This window comes from Poecilia latipinna, unplaced genomic scaffold (genome assembly GCF_001443285.1).
Source record: "Poecilia latipinna isolate Pla-1442-1.1 unplaced genomic scaffold, P_latipinna-1.0 Scaffold7, whole genome shotgun sequence".
NCBI classification, from domain to species: domain Eukaryota; kingdom Metazoa; phylum Chordata; class Actinopteri; order Cyprinodontiformes; family Poeciliidae; genus Poecilia; species Poecilia latipinna.
Window position 1 is genome coordinate 656,353 of NW_015112623.1, and position 14,768 is coordinate 671,120.

Consider the following 14,768-nt stretch of genomic DNA (forward strand, 5'->3'; position numbering starts at 1 on the left):
TACAAATTAGGCTTTAGTGGTTAAATGAAAAACCCTCACAGCGTGCCATTTTGTTTACACGATTCAGTAGAGTAGACTGATTAATCGATTACTAAAACAGCTTTAGCCTCAGTTTATAAGAGCACAGGTGTTCTCAAAACTTTAACCTTCAGCCTCGTCACATCTAACTGAATTACACGGTAATGATTTTGTTGTTTTGTTTTTTTAAGGATAAAGATAAACTCAGAATAGGCGGTCGTTCCCGCTGCCGCCCGTCTGTCCGTGCTCCTGCAGTCTTACCACGGGTTCACCACGGTGCTGTGACCCCAGGCCACGTAGGACGCGGCTTCGTCTCTGGCAGGCGACGCTGTGGCCACGTACGTCTGGTTATCGAGGGCCCTGCGTCACACACGGGAAGATGACGCGAAGGAATCTTGACTGGATTATTAAATGCGGCGGTGGATCTCGACGGCCAATGCAAACTTGCAGGCGGGCTCCAGTCTCACCTGGCCCTCTGCAGCAGCTCCCAGTGGGCGGGGCCTGTCGTCATGTTGAAGGCTCCGGGGTAAACCAGCAGCTGGCAGCCTGAGCACAGAACAAGTTCTTCAGTCGTTCTATCAGGCAGTCCAAATGGGTCGTTTTCAGTCGCTCACCTTTCCTGTTGTAGAGCTGAGCGAGCTCCGCGAACCTCATGTCGTAGCAGATCCCGACTCCCACCCTACAGAACGCTGCCACAGCCAAGAGAACACGGGAAGAAAATCTGAACAAAACAAGATTCATTTACTTATGTTTCAGATTTTGTTGTATTCTATGTGAAAGAGCAACCCTAGAGATGGGAATGCTTGTTAGTTCCATCTGCTTTTAGGTTTTAAAATAAAGAAAATGAAAAGAGCATGGATACGCGTCTTTATGCAGAATGGTGACAGATGGAAAATGGAAAAAAAAAGAAAAACATCGTTTCCGAATTAATTACAAAAAAAGATCTAAAACAAAATCACTTGTATTTTTAGTGTCACTGTGTTGTGGAAAATCAATTTATCACATAATAAAAGCCCATAAAGAAAGTATTTGTTACTAAATGTATATTTAAATCATTAGTTAATTCTAGAGATGCACCCACTGCAGTTTTCTAGCCAACTGCCTTTAAAAATCCTGACCTGCTGTTTTCGATTTTGGCCGATACAGATATTTTTGTCTGAAATATTGATAAATATGGCAAGAAAGTTGCTGAGTTGGCAACAGGTAGGAGATGATTGTTAACTGCAGACGTGACCTGGTGGGCCGGACTGTCAGCCAAACGTCTCCCACTGGACAGCAGAGGAAGACTGAGGTTGATTTTTAGACCTTTGCTGAGGTAGATGAGATCAGCGTCACATGTAATTATCGGCCGATCACCAAGCTTCCCAAAATTAAAGAAATCAGGGCCGATGTATCGTAGCTCCCCCAGTTAATTCTTTATCATTTTCAGTCAGAGTTATTAAGGGAAATTATGGAAGGTCCAAAGAGCCACTTGTGGCTCTGGAGCCGCAGGTCGCAGACCAATGAAGTAGATATTCTTCATATTTTTACTTGTAGAAAAATATGAAAAAGAAAGGGGGTTGTTTCTTAAGTTCAAGTAAGATACATTAAATTGTGCGATTCTAACGGTGATAAATGTGGAAAAGCTCCAGGTGCACAAAGACAGCCGTCCCCGTCTGCCACTCACGCGTGTCGAACGTGGACAGGCTGTTCCCAGGGCTCAGCGTCTCGGACTCCTGGAAGCGGATTTTCCCTGGAACGTCGATGTCGAACAGGTGAATCTTTTGGGAGAGAGAGCAGAGAGGGGGAGCGGGGTTTATACGAACGCAGCGGGCGCTGGGGCACGGCTCCGTCCGTGAAGGGGACCTGAGCAGGTGAGAAACACGCAAACCTTCCGGTGTTTGAGAATCAGCTCTCCTTCAGGACCGAACACGGCACAGGTGTTGTACAGCTTCCCGCCGTCCTCTTCAGGGATCGAGCCTGTTCAACAACAACAAGGAAGCTTCAGTCATTCATTCATATGAACACGGAATATGGTTGAATTCTTTGCTAATTGTTTGTTAATTTGCATTCGTTTTTCCCACAGTCTCTCCACTGACCCAGCAGATCCAGGTTATCCAGTTCATCTGGTTTCTTTTCTATTTTATCAGCGACTCAAATGTGATGATGATCAGAGATGTTTTGACCAACTCTGAGAAAAAGTTTTCAAAATTATGATCAGCTGCAATCTTCTTATCTGTATTATTCAATATTTTCTGGAAGTGGAAGTTAATTAAAAAAACAGAGAAAACGTATTTCCATAAAATACTATTTCCCTCTTCAATTTGGATTATACATAAAACATCCTCTAGATGGCAGCATACTTTGCCCTAAGTGTAGAATAATTTATTTAGCTTCTTGAGAAAACATATGAACTTATTTCCACTATGTCCAATTATAAATTTGTTACACCATAAGAGAACTTTGCTCTTTATTTTATGCATTATATTAATATAATGTGGTGGTTTTATTTCAAATGCATCTAGAAGACCAATTTCTGTGTTCACTATTTGTTTTCCTGATACACTATTGCAGATACTAACCAATTTTTTCTCCCTATTTTTTTTTTTTTTACAAAGTAGGTGACTTCTGAAGGTATTTAGATGCATTGGGTTGTATCCAGGTGAATCGGATTATAAAGGGGCTGAATATTTCTATATTTTCAGAATTTCTTTGGGTGAAAAAATAATTTGTAAATCTATCTTAACCAGGTTGCTGAGAATAAACAGACACAGGGCGTGAGTGCATGTCAATTTGCGATATTGGTTCTCATAAACTGCAGCTCATTCAGCTGCAATTTCTAACAAGACATCAACTGCTTTTTGGAGACGAGGTTATAAATTAACACCTAAAAGGCAACTTTCTTTTCAAATGTGAAGGTTTAATGTGGGTGACCATGGCGTCGCATGAGTCCATACCTCCCACCAGATGCAGCTTGTTCTCCTTCGCCACCTCTGACAGCATCTGGGTGGTTTCTCCTGGGATCTTCTCAGCATACTTGGAGAAGAAGCTCGTTCCGTACGGAGAGTTGAAGCATTCCTGAATCGGGGTGAGGAGGAAAACTGTCAGAGAGTGCCTTAAAAAACATTCAGACCCTTTTAAAAAAATTTCCACATTTTGTTACTCCTTATACTCTCAATAAGAGAGTGATAAGAAACCTAAAGGTCACTGAATACAGTAAATAATAATATTAAAAAATAAGCTCCTCACCGGCAGCAGCACCACTTTGCCGCCCTGTCCCGCTGCCTCCTTCACCAGCCTCCGCACTTTGCTCAGGTTGTTCGCTTTGTCGCTGCTCACCTGCAGCTGGACCACAGCCAGGCGGAACTCTGGAACAACAGAAGCCGGTCAGCACGGAGACTTTACAACACGGCATGAGTTACAAACTACTGAGGGTTTTTTTTTATTATTATTTTTTATTTATCAAATGACAGCTAAATTTAAACTACGAATAACGTTAAAAAATGGTAACTACACAAATACTTTCATACTTACTCGACATTACTCTCGTCACAGCGTTCATATGTGCAGAACTCGGCTCAGCCCCAGCAAAGCAGGGTGCTGAGTACTTCCGGGTGGATGTTTGCTTTTCAAAATAAGAGTATATATTTTTTTTCCATTTCAACAACAATCAAGAAATTCATTAACTGTATTATTATATAATTATGTGTACGTTGCGTGTTTGTTGGATAAAAAATTTATATTAAAAAACAGCACACAAATTAGCTATTTGAGATAAATTCAGGAAACTCTTGTACTGACCTTAAACCGTGGTCTTTTATTGTGAAAAAGCTGAGGTTCTTGTCACAGTGGGTAGTTAACTGGTGTCCAACCAGAGTTTAGTCCAAAGTTTAACTGCTCATTGGTAATCAATTTGAACAAAACAGTAATATATTTGAAAAAGATTAACACTGTTGCTGTTTTCAGACATTTATAACTAGATCCAGGTGGTGCAAAACTGCTTCAGTATGATCTGCCCCTCTAAGGATCACAGACTGAGCCTGCTGACATTTCTCTGCTCAAACTAATAAAATCCAGCATTTTATAAGACCGCATCATGACTCTTCCGCCGCCCTGCTTGACAATTGCTGTTAAGCTACTTTGACGTTTCTCGAAACACATTGTGTATTATTGTCAGGAGGTAAAGGAGATCTTTACCTCAGTCTCATCTTTACAAATAACATTACCAAAGTGTTACCAAAGTGCTTGTTAGATAAAACTTTATATATATATATATAATTTGTCAGTTATGAACTGTAACAACCAGATGCTGAGGTTGAACCTGATGTAACATCTTAGCATTGCATCAACTAACCGCCTTGTTAGGATTAGGGGCAGTAATTTATCTTAAAGTTTATCATTTATTATGATAAATTTCTCATAAGAATTTTATTTATCGTTGTTACGATAAATTCCAATCAGTGATGTTTATAATCCCCCAAAACTTTCCTTATTGTTGGGATGGATAGTTTTACTATTTTCTCCACTGCTTGTTCAATAAAAGCATCAATAAATACAAGAACAGAGTTATTGTGTGCAGTTTATAGATACAAATCACACTACTTAATGAGACCGATCCTAAAGCAATGCATTACAAATGAAAACGGTAATCAAGAGCAGTATTTGTTTATGGGGCAACAAAATAATGTGATAAAACCTAAGTCCATATGACGTCTAAAGCTGATAGGCTGACGGCCATTTTGAATGTTTTCAACTAGTAGAAAGTGTTTCCCATTGTGGGAGTGTGTGACCTTTAAATAGTTTATAATGCATTGTATTATTTCTCACTACACACACACACATTTAGTTTAGTACATGGAACTTTTTTTTAATAAACATGTCTACATGTGCGGTCCAATAATCTCCATTTATTAAAAACAGAAATGTTTAGAAAACAATAGCAGTACAGTAAGGTGCAAAGTAAATTATACTTGTTTCATTTCAATATAGTGGTCGGCGTTCTGTCTGATGCTACAGAGTGACGTAAAGACTCCATCCCGGTCGAGGATGTTCTAGTCAGAGAGAATACCGACAACACAGCAAACGGGGCGACAAGAATGGATCGGACCAAAAGACAAACCCGATTAAGACCTTCTGTTTCAAGTTTTGCTTTCTTTTCCTTAGCATTTCTCAAAAGATTATTTAGTTTTTATACGGATTAGAAATAAATACAATTTACAGAGTGCTTGTGGAAACTGAAATTTCCACTTAAGCAGATCCCCATGCTGCCTGCACAGGTAACCTTAAAGCAAAAATGCGTCGGTAAGGAAAAGCAAATGTAGGAATACGAGAACATAAACTGCATGTTGATGAACTCAGCCGCCACTGCTGGTGCCCAAAAACGACATCACAGCCATGAGGCCGACTGAAGCTGCTCAGTTTGGATCAGTACAACCAAAAACACCAAACCAGTCTGGAATCATAACCAGTCAGCTAATATTTCATTCCTATTTGGAGCAAAACACTTCCTATGTGAGTCAAGGAGGCAAACAAAGAGAAACGCATAATAAACTGAATGAGGGCGAGTTTCTCCGACTTTCGTCGACTACCATCACCGAACCTCCTGGAGTGATCCTAGCGTAGCTCTTGGGTGGGGCTTCTTGAGCTACAAACTGCTTAGAGACAAATGCTAAAGAGGATAAATGAGAATAAATTGGCCCACAGAAATACTCAAAGGCAAACAGTTTACTGTAGGAACAAGGGATGTTTCAAACCTCCACAGTTTCCTGTATTCTCTCCATCAGGATGTGCTTTCATAATGACATTTCTGTTTCGACAGAGCAGTTCACACAGATTATACATTAGATATTTATAAACACCTTCAAATAACTTCTGTTTAAGGCTACCTGATGGAAAAGGAGAAACGTTATCAGAAAAAGAAAAAAAAGAAGCAGGAATCATTGGCCAGCGTCGCCAACATGCAGCTTAGCTGACACGTACTAAAAATGATGAATAATAAATTTACGTAAAGAAAGATCACAAGAAAACTAAAAGACAAGTCAAAGGGTCAGTTATGCATGGGCTTTATAGATTCGCCACTGGGTGGCCAGTATGCTACGTTAAGGCCAGAGCAACCAACATCAAAGCCAAACTGCACTGTAAAAGGAAGAACACATGACATAACCGATTTTTCTTAAATTAGTCACAGGAAAGTGGTTGGATGACTGCGGAGCACCTAAGTTATTCGGACACGGGCAGCACTGACCCGCAGGCCTGCTGTTGGCGGCGCGTCCCAAAACGTCCCAGGAATGGGAGACACGGGAGGAGGGGGGCAGGGGTCGTCGGAGTCAAACACTGCACTGGGATTTGTCCAGGAGGGAGGACGCCCAGGAACGGGGGAGGAGACGAGTCTTCTCACAGTTTGTGTCACCTGCTGCTGCGACCGCAGGCTCCCCCCTGACGACTCCGCCGCCTCCGCTTACGAGCTCTCCAGAGCGTCTAATACTTTCATGATCTGCTGCTTGATGACTTTTGTGGCGTCGCCTGCATTTGGTATCAAATATCTGGGAGAGGAAGAATGAAAATATTTGATTAGCTTCATGAAAACAAAAAAAACAAATTATTTTATCTGATAGGAGTGATTAAAAGTTTTCCAAATATGCTTTCTCAATTTTGAATTTCATCAAATTTTCTGTTTTTGAAAATTTTTGGAAAAATCTTAATTTTTTTATTTATTTTTTTTTTCCATTCCTGTCTTCTCAGTTCAGAGTGATGTCAGGGCCCAGGGCCGCCATCTTGTTTGACGAGCATGTTTTACAGCTTCTATTTATTTGGACTTTGAATTCAGGTCAACTCGCATACAGGATGATTGAAATAAAAACTATTTTCCAAAATATTTTTTGTCATTCATAATTTCTTCAAAAAAAAAAGCGAGAAAGGAATCGATTTTTTGTTGTTGTTAAAGTCAGAAATTTTAATAAACTTCAGATTTGTAACACAAACTTCAATGCATTTCATCGGACGTTTGTCCAACAGACTCAACAAACAAATATTAAAGCAGAAGAAAAGTGAGACAGTTTTAAACATTAAGAAATAAAAATATCTGAAAAGTGGGCCTTAAATTTGTATTCAACCCAATTTACGCAATAATATTAATAGGGCTGAAACTAACAACTATTTTAGTAATTGATTAATCTATCATTTATCTCCACAATTGGATAAAAGAAAATTGGCACAATTTGATGAGTTCTTTTATTTAAATCTAAGATTTTTTTTTGCTCCGAGTATGTTGTTCTGTCAGCATTTTGTCGTTTTGAGTCTCTATTGCCAGTTTATGATTAATCAATAACTAAATTAGCTGACAATTATTTCAATAACCGATTCATTATGATTAATCGATTTAAACCTACAAAAAAGATCTCAGGCTTTCAACATTTCAAAACTGAATGAACTGCAGAGACTGACTGCAGACAGAGTCTTGCACATCATCGACAACCTCAGTTTCTATGAGTAAAGACACTGTTAAAAGACGGACATAAGAACTTTTTTTTTGTGCGTTTTCATAATGCAACTTGTATCTTGTCTCAGTAAGCTGTCAAAATTAAAACTTAAAAGAGATGCGTTTCTCCACACATGATCACCTCTCAACTGCAGATATTTCCACTCCAGCTGAATTGTTGGTCCCGAATTTGAAGGTGATAAGTTCTGGGTGCTTCTTTTTGGATGTGATCTTCACCACGGAGCTCAGCGCCTGTCTGGACTGGATGTAAGCAAATCCTTTCCTTGAGGCAATCTCCCTGAGGCAGTACATGTGGGTCGCTGTGATCAATAAGTGACTGGAAGACACACGAAAACACACTGAGTCAGAGTTCAAGAAGCCCGTTTTCTCATTTCCTTGTTTCTTTTTTTTTATTTATTCTGATGTGTTTGAAGTCGTTTATGAACACAAAAAAAAAAAAAAAAAAAAAAGACTAAGTCACCTGGGAAACATGTGACCGGTTTCTTTAACTTCATTACAGGGAATGTGGTGTTTAATGTCGGGCTTGTTGATCCACGTCTGAATGTTCACAATCTCCTTTCGGTCGTCGTCTGACATTGAGGAGCTGTCGATCTCATCTGGGAGGAAAAACGTGATGCTCATTTCAGCTGAATTCACTTAAAATGTTTATTTTTTTTAAAAACACATATATAAATGTATTGAAGCACACATTTATTTGATAACTCTGCAGCATTAGAGCACATTTAAATACATCGTTAAATGTATAAAATCAACTTTCATTTGCTCAGTCAGTGCAATTAGGAGAATAACAGCAAAATTAATACTAAACTGACAAAAACAACAGGTTCACTGTGTTGGTCAAATAGATAAAAAATAAACTGCAACAAACCTCAAATAGTTCAGCAAGTGCAATTAGGAATTCTATATATAATGAAGCAAGACGTGTCGCTGATATCCAATCTAGATTTTTTTTTTCCAATATCAGAACCGATACAGATATCAATATCGGATTCAGCCTTTACCTGTGTCGTACTCCTCTTCGTCGCCAATGCTAAAGACCGGCTTCACGCCCCGGTACGGTTTCCCAACGCGGTCACTGCTGCTCACGTGTCTGTTTGCAGAAGGAAACAAAGCGGTGCAACGTTGTGACATTACCCCAAAATTAAAAAAAAATGAACAACAAAAAAGCAAACGCTTTCAGAAACAGAAGACGTCCAAGTTTGCACACAAAAAGCGATGACATGGAGACTCTCAGACTGCTGGGAAAAAAAGTTATACGCTGGTGGACATAAGAAGAAGTTAAGTGAGAGCCTTGCAGCTTGGTTCTACTTTACAGATTGCCATGATATTCAGGGCTACCGACCAACGAATCACAGCGTCGCTTTTGTCTCCAACATTCTGCGCAGCCCTGACTATCATGCAAGAAGACACTGAAATGGAAAAACGGACTGTCAGGCGCATCGCAACATGGACTAATTTAACCAATTCTATTCAAGAAACGGAAACTTGATGCATTTCAAGCATTTATTTCTGAAAAATAATCGCTCAGAGGTCATGAAAAGTTTAAATTCTGTTTCCTCAAGATTTGAAAGACACACAAGACCAATAAAAAAGGAGCTTCGACAGAGAAATGAGGAAGACTGCTGACTCGACAGATGTTCAGCAGACAGTCACAGACTTCCTCCATAAGGAGGGTAAGCCACAAAGCCTTCCCTGATACTGATGAGAAAGTACTAGTTCCACTGACAGATTACTTCATTTACAACATGGGGGAAAAAATCTTGTAATAAGTGAAATAATCTACCAGTGGAAATATTACAACATTAATGAATCAATGGCTTAAAACAAGCCTGTATCTCACTGAAAGTTACTAGTTTTGTCTTATTTCAAGTGCACTAGGCCACACCAATGAGGAAATTCATGCAAAAGGAGCCCCAACCAAGCACTGAGTGGATATTCAGCGCAGCACATGGGGACAACAGAAATAAATGCTTGAACTACATCGCTTTCTGAACTGAACTGCCGAGATAAAATGCAAGCATATTGAGATGCGCCTGCAAAACAGTCGAAGCTGACCCTGAAATGCCTTCAGATTCAGTAAGGATGACTGGAGACTTTGTTAAAGGCTGCAGCTTCTGTAAGTGTTGTTAGTGAAAGCATGGAAAACAGACCTTAAAAAAAACATGTTAAACAGAGTCCGCCCTCGCCGCATGGGGAATGTTTCCTTATGAGTGAGTGAGCAGAGTAAGGCAGAGATGTTGGTTGCTAAGGCATGCTTTAATGCGTCTCGGAGGGCGGGACAAGTGCGCCTCTATAGCCAGTGGGCATGCTGGTGACAGACAGCTGGACGTTTGGAGTTCTTACCGATCTGGAATCACCTTCTCAGGCCAAGGCAGATTGAAAGATATTCTAGTGTGGAATAAGGCACAGGGACTTTAACAAAACTGGCACATTAAACAACAGCTTTCATCAAACAATCATGTGTTCAGTCGCGATCGAAGATGGACCGCACCCCAATAACGAGAGCTGTTAGCGTGCGTTAGGAGTTAATGGAGAAGAGGCGTTTTGGAGAAACGAACCGGGCTCCTACCTGTCCACAGGCGTGGACGTGTTCTCGATGAAGCTGATCATCTTCTCCTTCACATTAACAGACTTGGACTTGAGAGCGAAAGTCATTTTGTTGACCAGAGACTTCACGCCTTTGCCATCTCCCGGGCTGCTCAAAGACTCTCCCTGTGTTGTTGGAAGAATAAAAATTAAAACAAGAAGCAACAGACAACCATGAAAAAAAACAACAACAACAATTTGACAGACCTTCAAGAAAGATGCAAAAATAAATAAATAAAATAAAATAATTATAGGTCAGTGAATTGAAAAAGTATTCATATCACTTTGACTGTCTCTCACTTTGTCAAGCCACAGTCTAATTTATTGGGGTTTTGTGTGACAGACCAAACCAAAAGTGGTTTATCATTCATAAGCTGAAGGAAAAAGGCTTTATGTTGTCTTCCAAAAAAACATAAAAATTTATTTATTTTTTTAAATCGAATGTATTTTTTTTAAAGGGACTGCATTCAAGTCCCTAAAAATAAAAAGCGTCACACCTACATGTTTTAGCATAATGGGAGATACTTTATTTCAACACTTCCTTTCTTCATACTTCTCATCCATTTTTTAGGGGAATTAAATAAAAAATAATTTAAAAAACCCCCCACAAAAAGTTTGCATAAAAAAAACAACTTAAGAACCATTTATCCTTTTCCTCCCACTTCAATTTGCTTTGTACATTACAATAAAATCCCATTAAAAGATGCAGAGGTTTGTTCAAAGGGTGTGAATACTTTTGCGAGGCACCGTAAAGATGTTTGTGAGAAACTGTTTCCTTCCTTCTCCTCCACCTACATCCACAGAGCTGAGGCTGCTGTGAGATCCAGATGTGCTGACTATCCAGTTCATGTATGAAGAGTCAAGGCCTTCGACGTTCATGTCCACCAGGTGCTTCTGGAGGGCTGAAACGCCACAAAACGTTAGTTTCATGCTGTGAAGCTTTCACTGCAGCATATTCAGGAAACACTACTGAAAGCATAGCATTTTTTGCAGCCTTTACACCACTGTAAAAAACTTACAACCATAAAAATGTTTTGAAAACTGCATGTGCATGACTTTAACCTACTTACCCATAAAGCCTCCCTTGGCAATGCTGACATATTCTTTGTTTTTCTGTAATATGGAAACAAAAAAATGCAGAACTGAGGTTGCAAATCAGGAAGATAATGAAACATGTTCCTGTTTCCTGTGAACTAGAGTTTAGATCGGGTCTAAAACTAAAAAAAAAAGAAAATCCAGCCCAAACCCATAGGCATTGTGCCAGAGCCGACCTGAGCCCGAAAATAAACCCGATATATTATTTTTAATTAAGATTTTTACTCATTTTGATTTTATACCACCATTTAAGTAAACAGTGTAACTTCTCCTGTTTTTTAACCTTTAGTTTAAAGTGGCAGTATTATGTGTTTTCCAGCCAGAGTATCATTTTATAGCACAATCAAGAAACTATGTTCATTTCAGTTGTTATGAAAAATTAGCTATGTATATCAAATGTAACGGAAACAAAATTCACTTTGTAACTTAACACCTTATAATTGGGCCTATGTCTCTTTAAGAAGCTTCTGCTCTTTCTGAAACTCCGCCTTCATGAAGTCATCACAACATGGCTGCTCTATTAACCCTTTAACAACATTTTTACCAGCATTTCACTCCTATAATGAGTTCAGCAAATGCAGCAGGTGTTTGCTAATTGCTGCTGGCTAGTCTGAAGGAGCCGAGTAGAGGAGTCATGAGGGAAGGCCGATCTGTGAGGCAGAAGCTCTCAAGAGGAGCTTCATCGTTGAAGGTTGGCGCCATGTCCTCCAAAGCATTTGAACAGCTGAATAGTTGCCAAGGGAGATTAAAGGATTTCTCAAACATGCATGAAAAAAATAAAATAAAAATCAAGGTGTGTTTTTGATGAGGGCATAATATAGCCAGATGTAAAGCTCTGGCTATGTGAAGCCCCTTTAATGTCTTGTGAGCGCAGGGTGAGTCAAGTGCAAATCATCTGGGGTGTTTGATTGATTAAGAGTAGAGGCACCTTGTAATTTGTTGTGCTTGTTGCAGTCTGATTAACTTCTGCCCACTACTTAACTTTATTTATTTCCTCTGCAGGTTAAACTATCTGCTCCTCTATTAACATCATAATATGTGGAGTAACACAACTTTATATCGTGGATTCTCCTGTGGTTTTCTCTGTGCTGTATGTTTTGTAGGTTTATTAAATGCGCCACAGTAGCCTGACCCAACCCAGACGGTAAACGGATAATTGTGGACCAGTAGGGCTCGGGTCATAAATCTAAACTCTACTGTGAACAGAATGAAATCTGAATGTGTTTTTTAAAAATGGGCCATGCTCTTCACCTGTAGGAAATGGGCCAGCACCATGTTCATGTACATGTCCTCCTCCTCTCTCCCACTGCCCATGAAGCACAGGTGCTCTCCGCTGGCGATGGAGCCCGACTCTAAAGACTGCTTCTGAGCCTCCAATAGGGACTTCACAGACAGCGCGAACTCAGAGGGGTTCTGGAGCATCTACAGGAAGAAAAGTGCAAATGTTTCAGGAAGAAAGAACAAAAGCATCCGCATGCAATGTGCAACACCGTTAGCGTCTCTCACCAGGTCAGAGTCCAGATGGAAGGCTGTGGACAGGTGTCCAGCGTTGTACTGCTCTGCAGGCCGACAGTCCACCACAAAGAAGCGCACCCCGTCCTAAAACACCAAACGCATCTTTATCATCTTTATTGGTCTGTTTAAGAAAAACTAACTGCTTGCTCTGCAAAGGCTGAGAATTTTCTGGCTAAATCTAAACCTGTTGCAATAAGCAATTCTTCAATTAATTGATTGATACATTAAAATGAGCTTGATCATTTCCATTCTGATGAAAAATATTTTTTGAAGAGCAACTGTGTTTACAGAGACATAGTAATCCATATTTTGTGTGTGTGTGTGTCTTTAATTTTAGTTTTCCTTTGGTGGTTGTGTTTTATTTGGGAAATGTAAAATATCCTCCAGTTCCAGTGTTAAGTGTTCTTTACTAAATTAAAGTTTATTGGTCTTTGAGAGGGTTAACTTGCATTATTAGTATTGTAATTATCCATATATTACTTGAAAATGGACTCAAAATATTATCATCGTTTATCCCAATAGGTACTGGGACAATTTATCGTCCAGTTAAATTTGCTATTATGACAGGCCTAGCTCTGTGTGTGTGTGTGTGTGTGTGTGTGTGTGTGTGTGTGTCACTGACCTGCTGCAGCTGGTTGGCCTGCAGGATCTCTGGGACAGACACGGGGAGACACAGTGCCTGACTCAGGTCAGTATCTTCCTCTTTAAGAGCCACCAGGCTGCTACCAAACAGATTCTGATTCATCTAACATGATGAATGATGACAAAGATGGAAAAAACCGGAGTTGCTTTAACAAGATGACAAACGTACATAAAATGCTTCATTAATCTGCACACAAAGCCTTACCTTTCTAAGTGACAGCGGGGTTTTGCTCTGGTAATGCTGGGCCAATGAAAACAAATCTTCAATGTCTTCTGCTTCCAGAAGAGAAGGAGACGTCTCCAACATTTCTGGAACAAAGACATTCTCCTTTGAGTGTCCTTCACAAGAAAAAAACTGGCTAGATGGTCAACAAATCTAAACATACACTGCAAAAACTAATCTTACCAAGTATTTTTGGTCTAGTTTCTAGTGCAAATATCTTGGTGCATTTGAAATAAGACAAACCTAATTTACGGTTAACTTTTAAGCAGCAAATTGGGAGTTTTTTAAGTCTATAATTCCTTAGTGTTGATTTTATTTCAACTGGGAGATTATTTCACTTATATGAACCAGTACTTAAAAAAATAATATTAATGAATTAGTACCTTAAAACAAAGTCTTCTATTTTGCTATAAAGTTACTTGTAAGTTAGTTTTGTCCAGGGGTGAAAGTAGGGGGGTACGGTCGGGTACTGCGTACCCCTAAAAGATTTAGTGGGGGTACGCAGTACCTGCAAGAGGGCAGCGGCTGTCTGCTGTAAAGAATCAATGGGTTCACTGTGGAGCCGTGACCGATTAGTTTTTCAAGAACAATCTAAAACACAACTTAATCAGTTAATAAATCGCTTTTTTTCCATTTCATATTGTTTCTGAGCTGTTCATGCTTTACTAGAGCAGGTTTGCAATACGTCGATATCAGCATTAGGTGACAAGCTGAACACCGCCAGGACACTGAGACCAGAACGTCCTCCTCTGATTGGCTTATCAAAACGTTCGTAACTTTATTAAACAACAGAAAAAAAATGAACAAAACGTGTTCAAATTAATGACCCAACAATCTCAGTAATTATTGTCTTCACAAGGTGTTGCGCAATTCTGTGCGTTTTGGTTCCATTACCAAAATAACTAACAGAGCAGAAACATCCCAACTTCAGAAGATGTGCTTTTATTAACAGAGCTCTGTGGTTCCTCTGTGGTTCCTCAGTATCAGAGTCAGAATGAGGAGGTGCCAGACATGGAAGACTGGGATGCACTCCATGCCATGATGTTCAGAATTTAGGTCTCATGGCATAAATGGAAACATTTGTAGCAAAATATTTCCATGTTTCCATTTTGTAGCAAAATGGAAAAAAATTCATCAGCACAGAAACTCCAAAGCACACAAAGAAGCAGTTTATATATATATATATATATATATATATATATATATATATAA

At 39.5% G+C, this 14,768-nt stretch overlaps 2 protein-coding genes across 4 annotated transcripts in view; both read right to left on the bottom strand.

The window, feature by feature from the left end:
• Positions 1-3,637, bottom strand: part of nit2 (nitrilase family, member 2) — an 8,247-nt gene extending 4,610 nt beyond the window's left edge. Inside the window, exons 1-8 of the mRNA XM_015023983.1 lie at positions 3,532-3,637; positions 3,247-3,365; positions 2,955-3,075; positions 1,889-1,977; positions 1,685-1,778; positions 633-707; positions 486-564; positions 280-378 (exon numbers count right to left, since the gene is read on the bottom strand). Of these exons, the coding sequence (XP_014879469.1) occupies positions 280-378; positions 486-564; positions 633-707; positions 1,685-1,778; positions 1,889-1,977; positions 2,955-3,075; positions 3,247-3,365; positions 3,532-3,559 (704 nt within the window). The 5' untranslated portion in view covers positions 3,560-3,637. The remainder of the gene's footprint in view (positions 1-279; positions 379-485; positions 565-632; positions 708-1,684; positions 1,779-1,888; positions 1,978-2,954; positions 3,076-3,246; positions 3,366-3,531) is intronic.
• A 1,247-nt stretch (positions 3,638-4,884) lies between these two features.
• The window catches only part of tbc1d23 (TBC1 domain family, member 23), a 17,266-nt gene continuing 7,382 nt past the window's right edge, over positions 4,885-14,768 (bottom strand). For 2 of the 3 annotated variants that reach the window (XM_015023620.1, XM_015023686.1), the window contains exons 8-19: positions 13,539-13,642; positions 13,314-13,436; positions 12,683-12,775; positions 12,428-12,598; positions 11,152-11,194; positions 10,877-10,983; positions 10,065-10,207; positions 9,839-9,883; positions 8,497-8,585; positions 7,956-8,091; positions 7,617-7,811; positions 4,885-6,539 (exon numbers count right to left, since the gene is read on the bottom strand). In XM_015023620.1, the coding sequence (XP_014879106.1) occupies positions 6,455-6,539; positions 7,617-7,811; positions 7,956-8,091; positions 8,497-8,585; positions 9,839-9,883; positions 10,065-10,207; positions 10,877-10,983; positions 11,152-11,194; positions 12,428-12,598; positions 12,683-12,775; positions 13,314-13,436; positions 13,539-13,642 (1,334 nt within the window). In that variant the 3' untranslated portion in view covers positions 4,885-6,454. The remainder of the gene's footprint in view (positions 6,540-7,616; positions 7,812-7,955; positions 8,092-8,496; positions 8,586-9,838; positions 9,884-10,064; positions 10,208-10,876; positions 10,984-11,151; positions 11,195-12,427; positions 12,599-12,682; positions 12,776-13,313; positions 13,437-13,538; positions 13,643-14,768) is intronic. The other variant, XM_015023765.1, reaches the window with a different exon arrangement.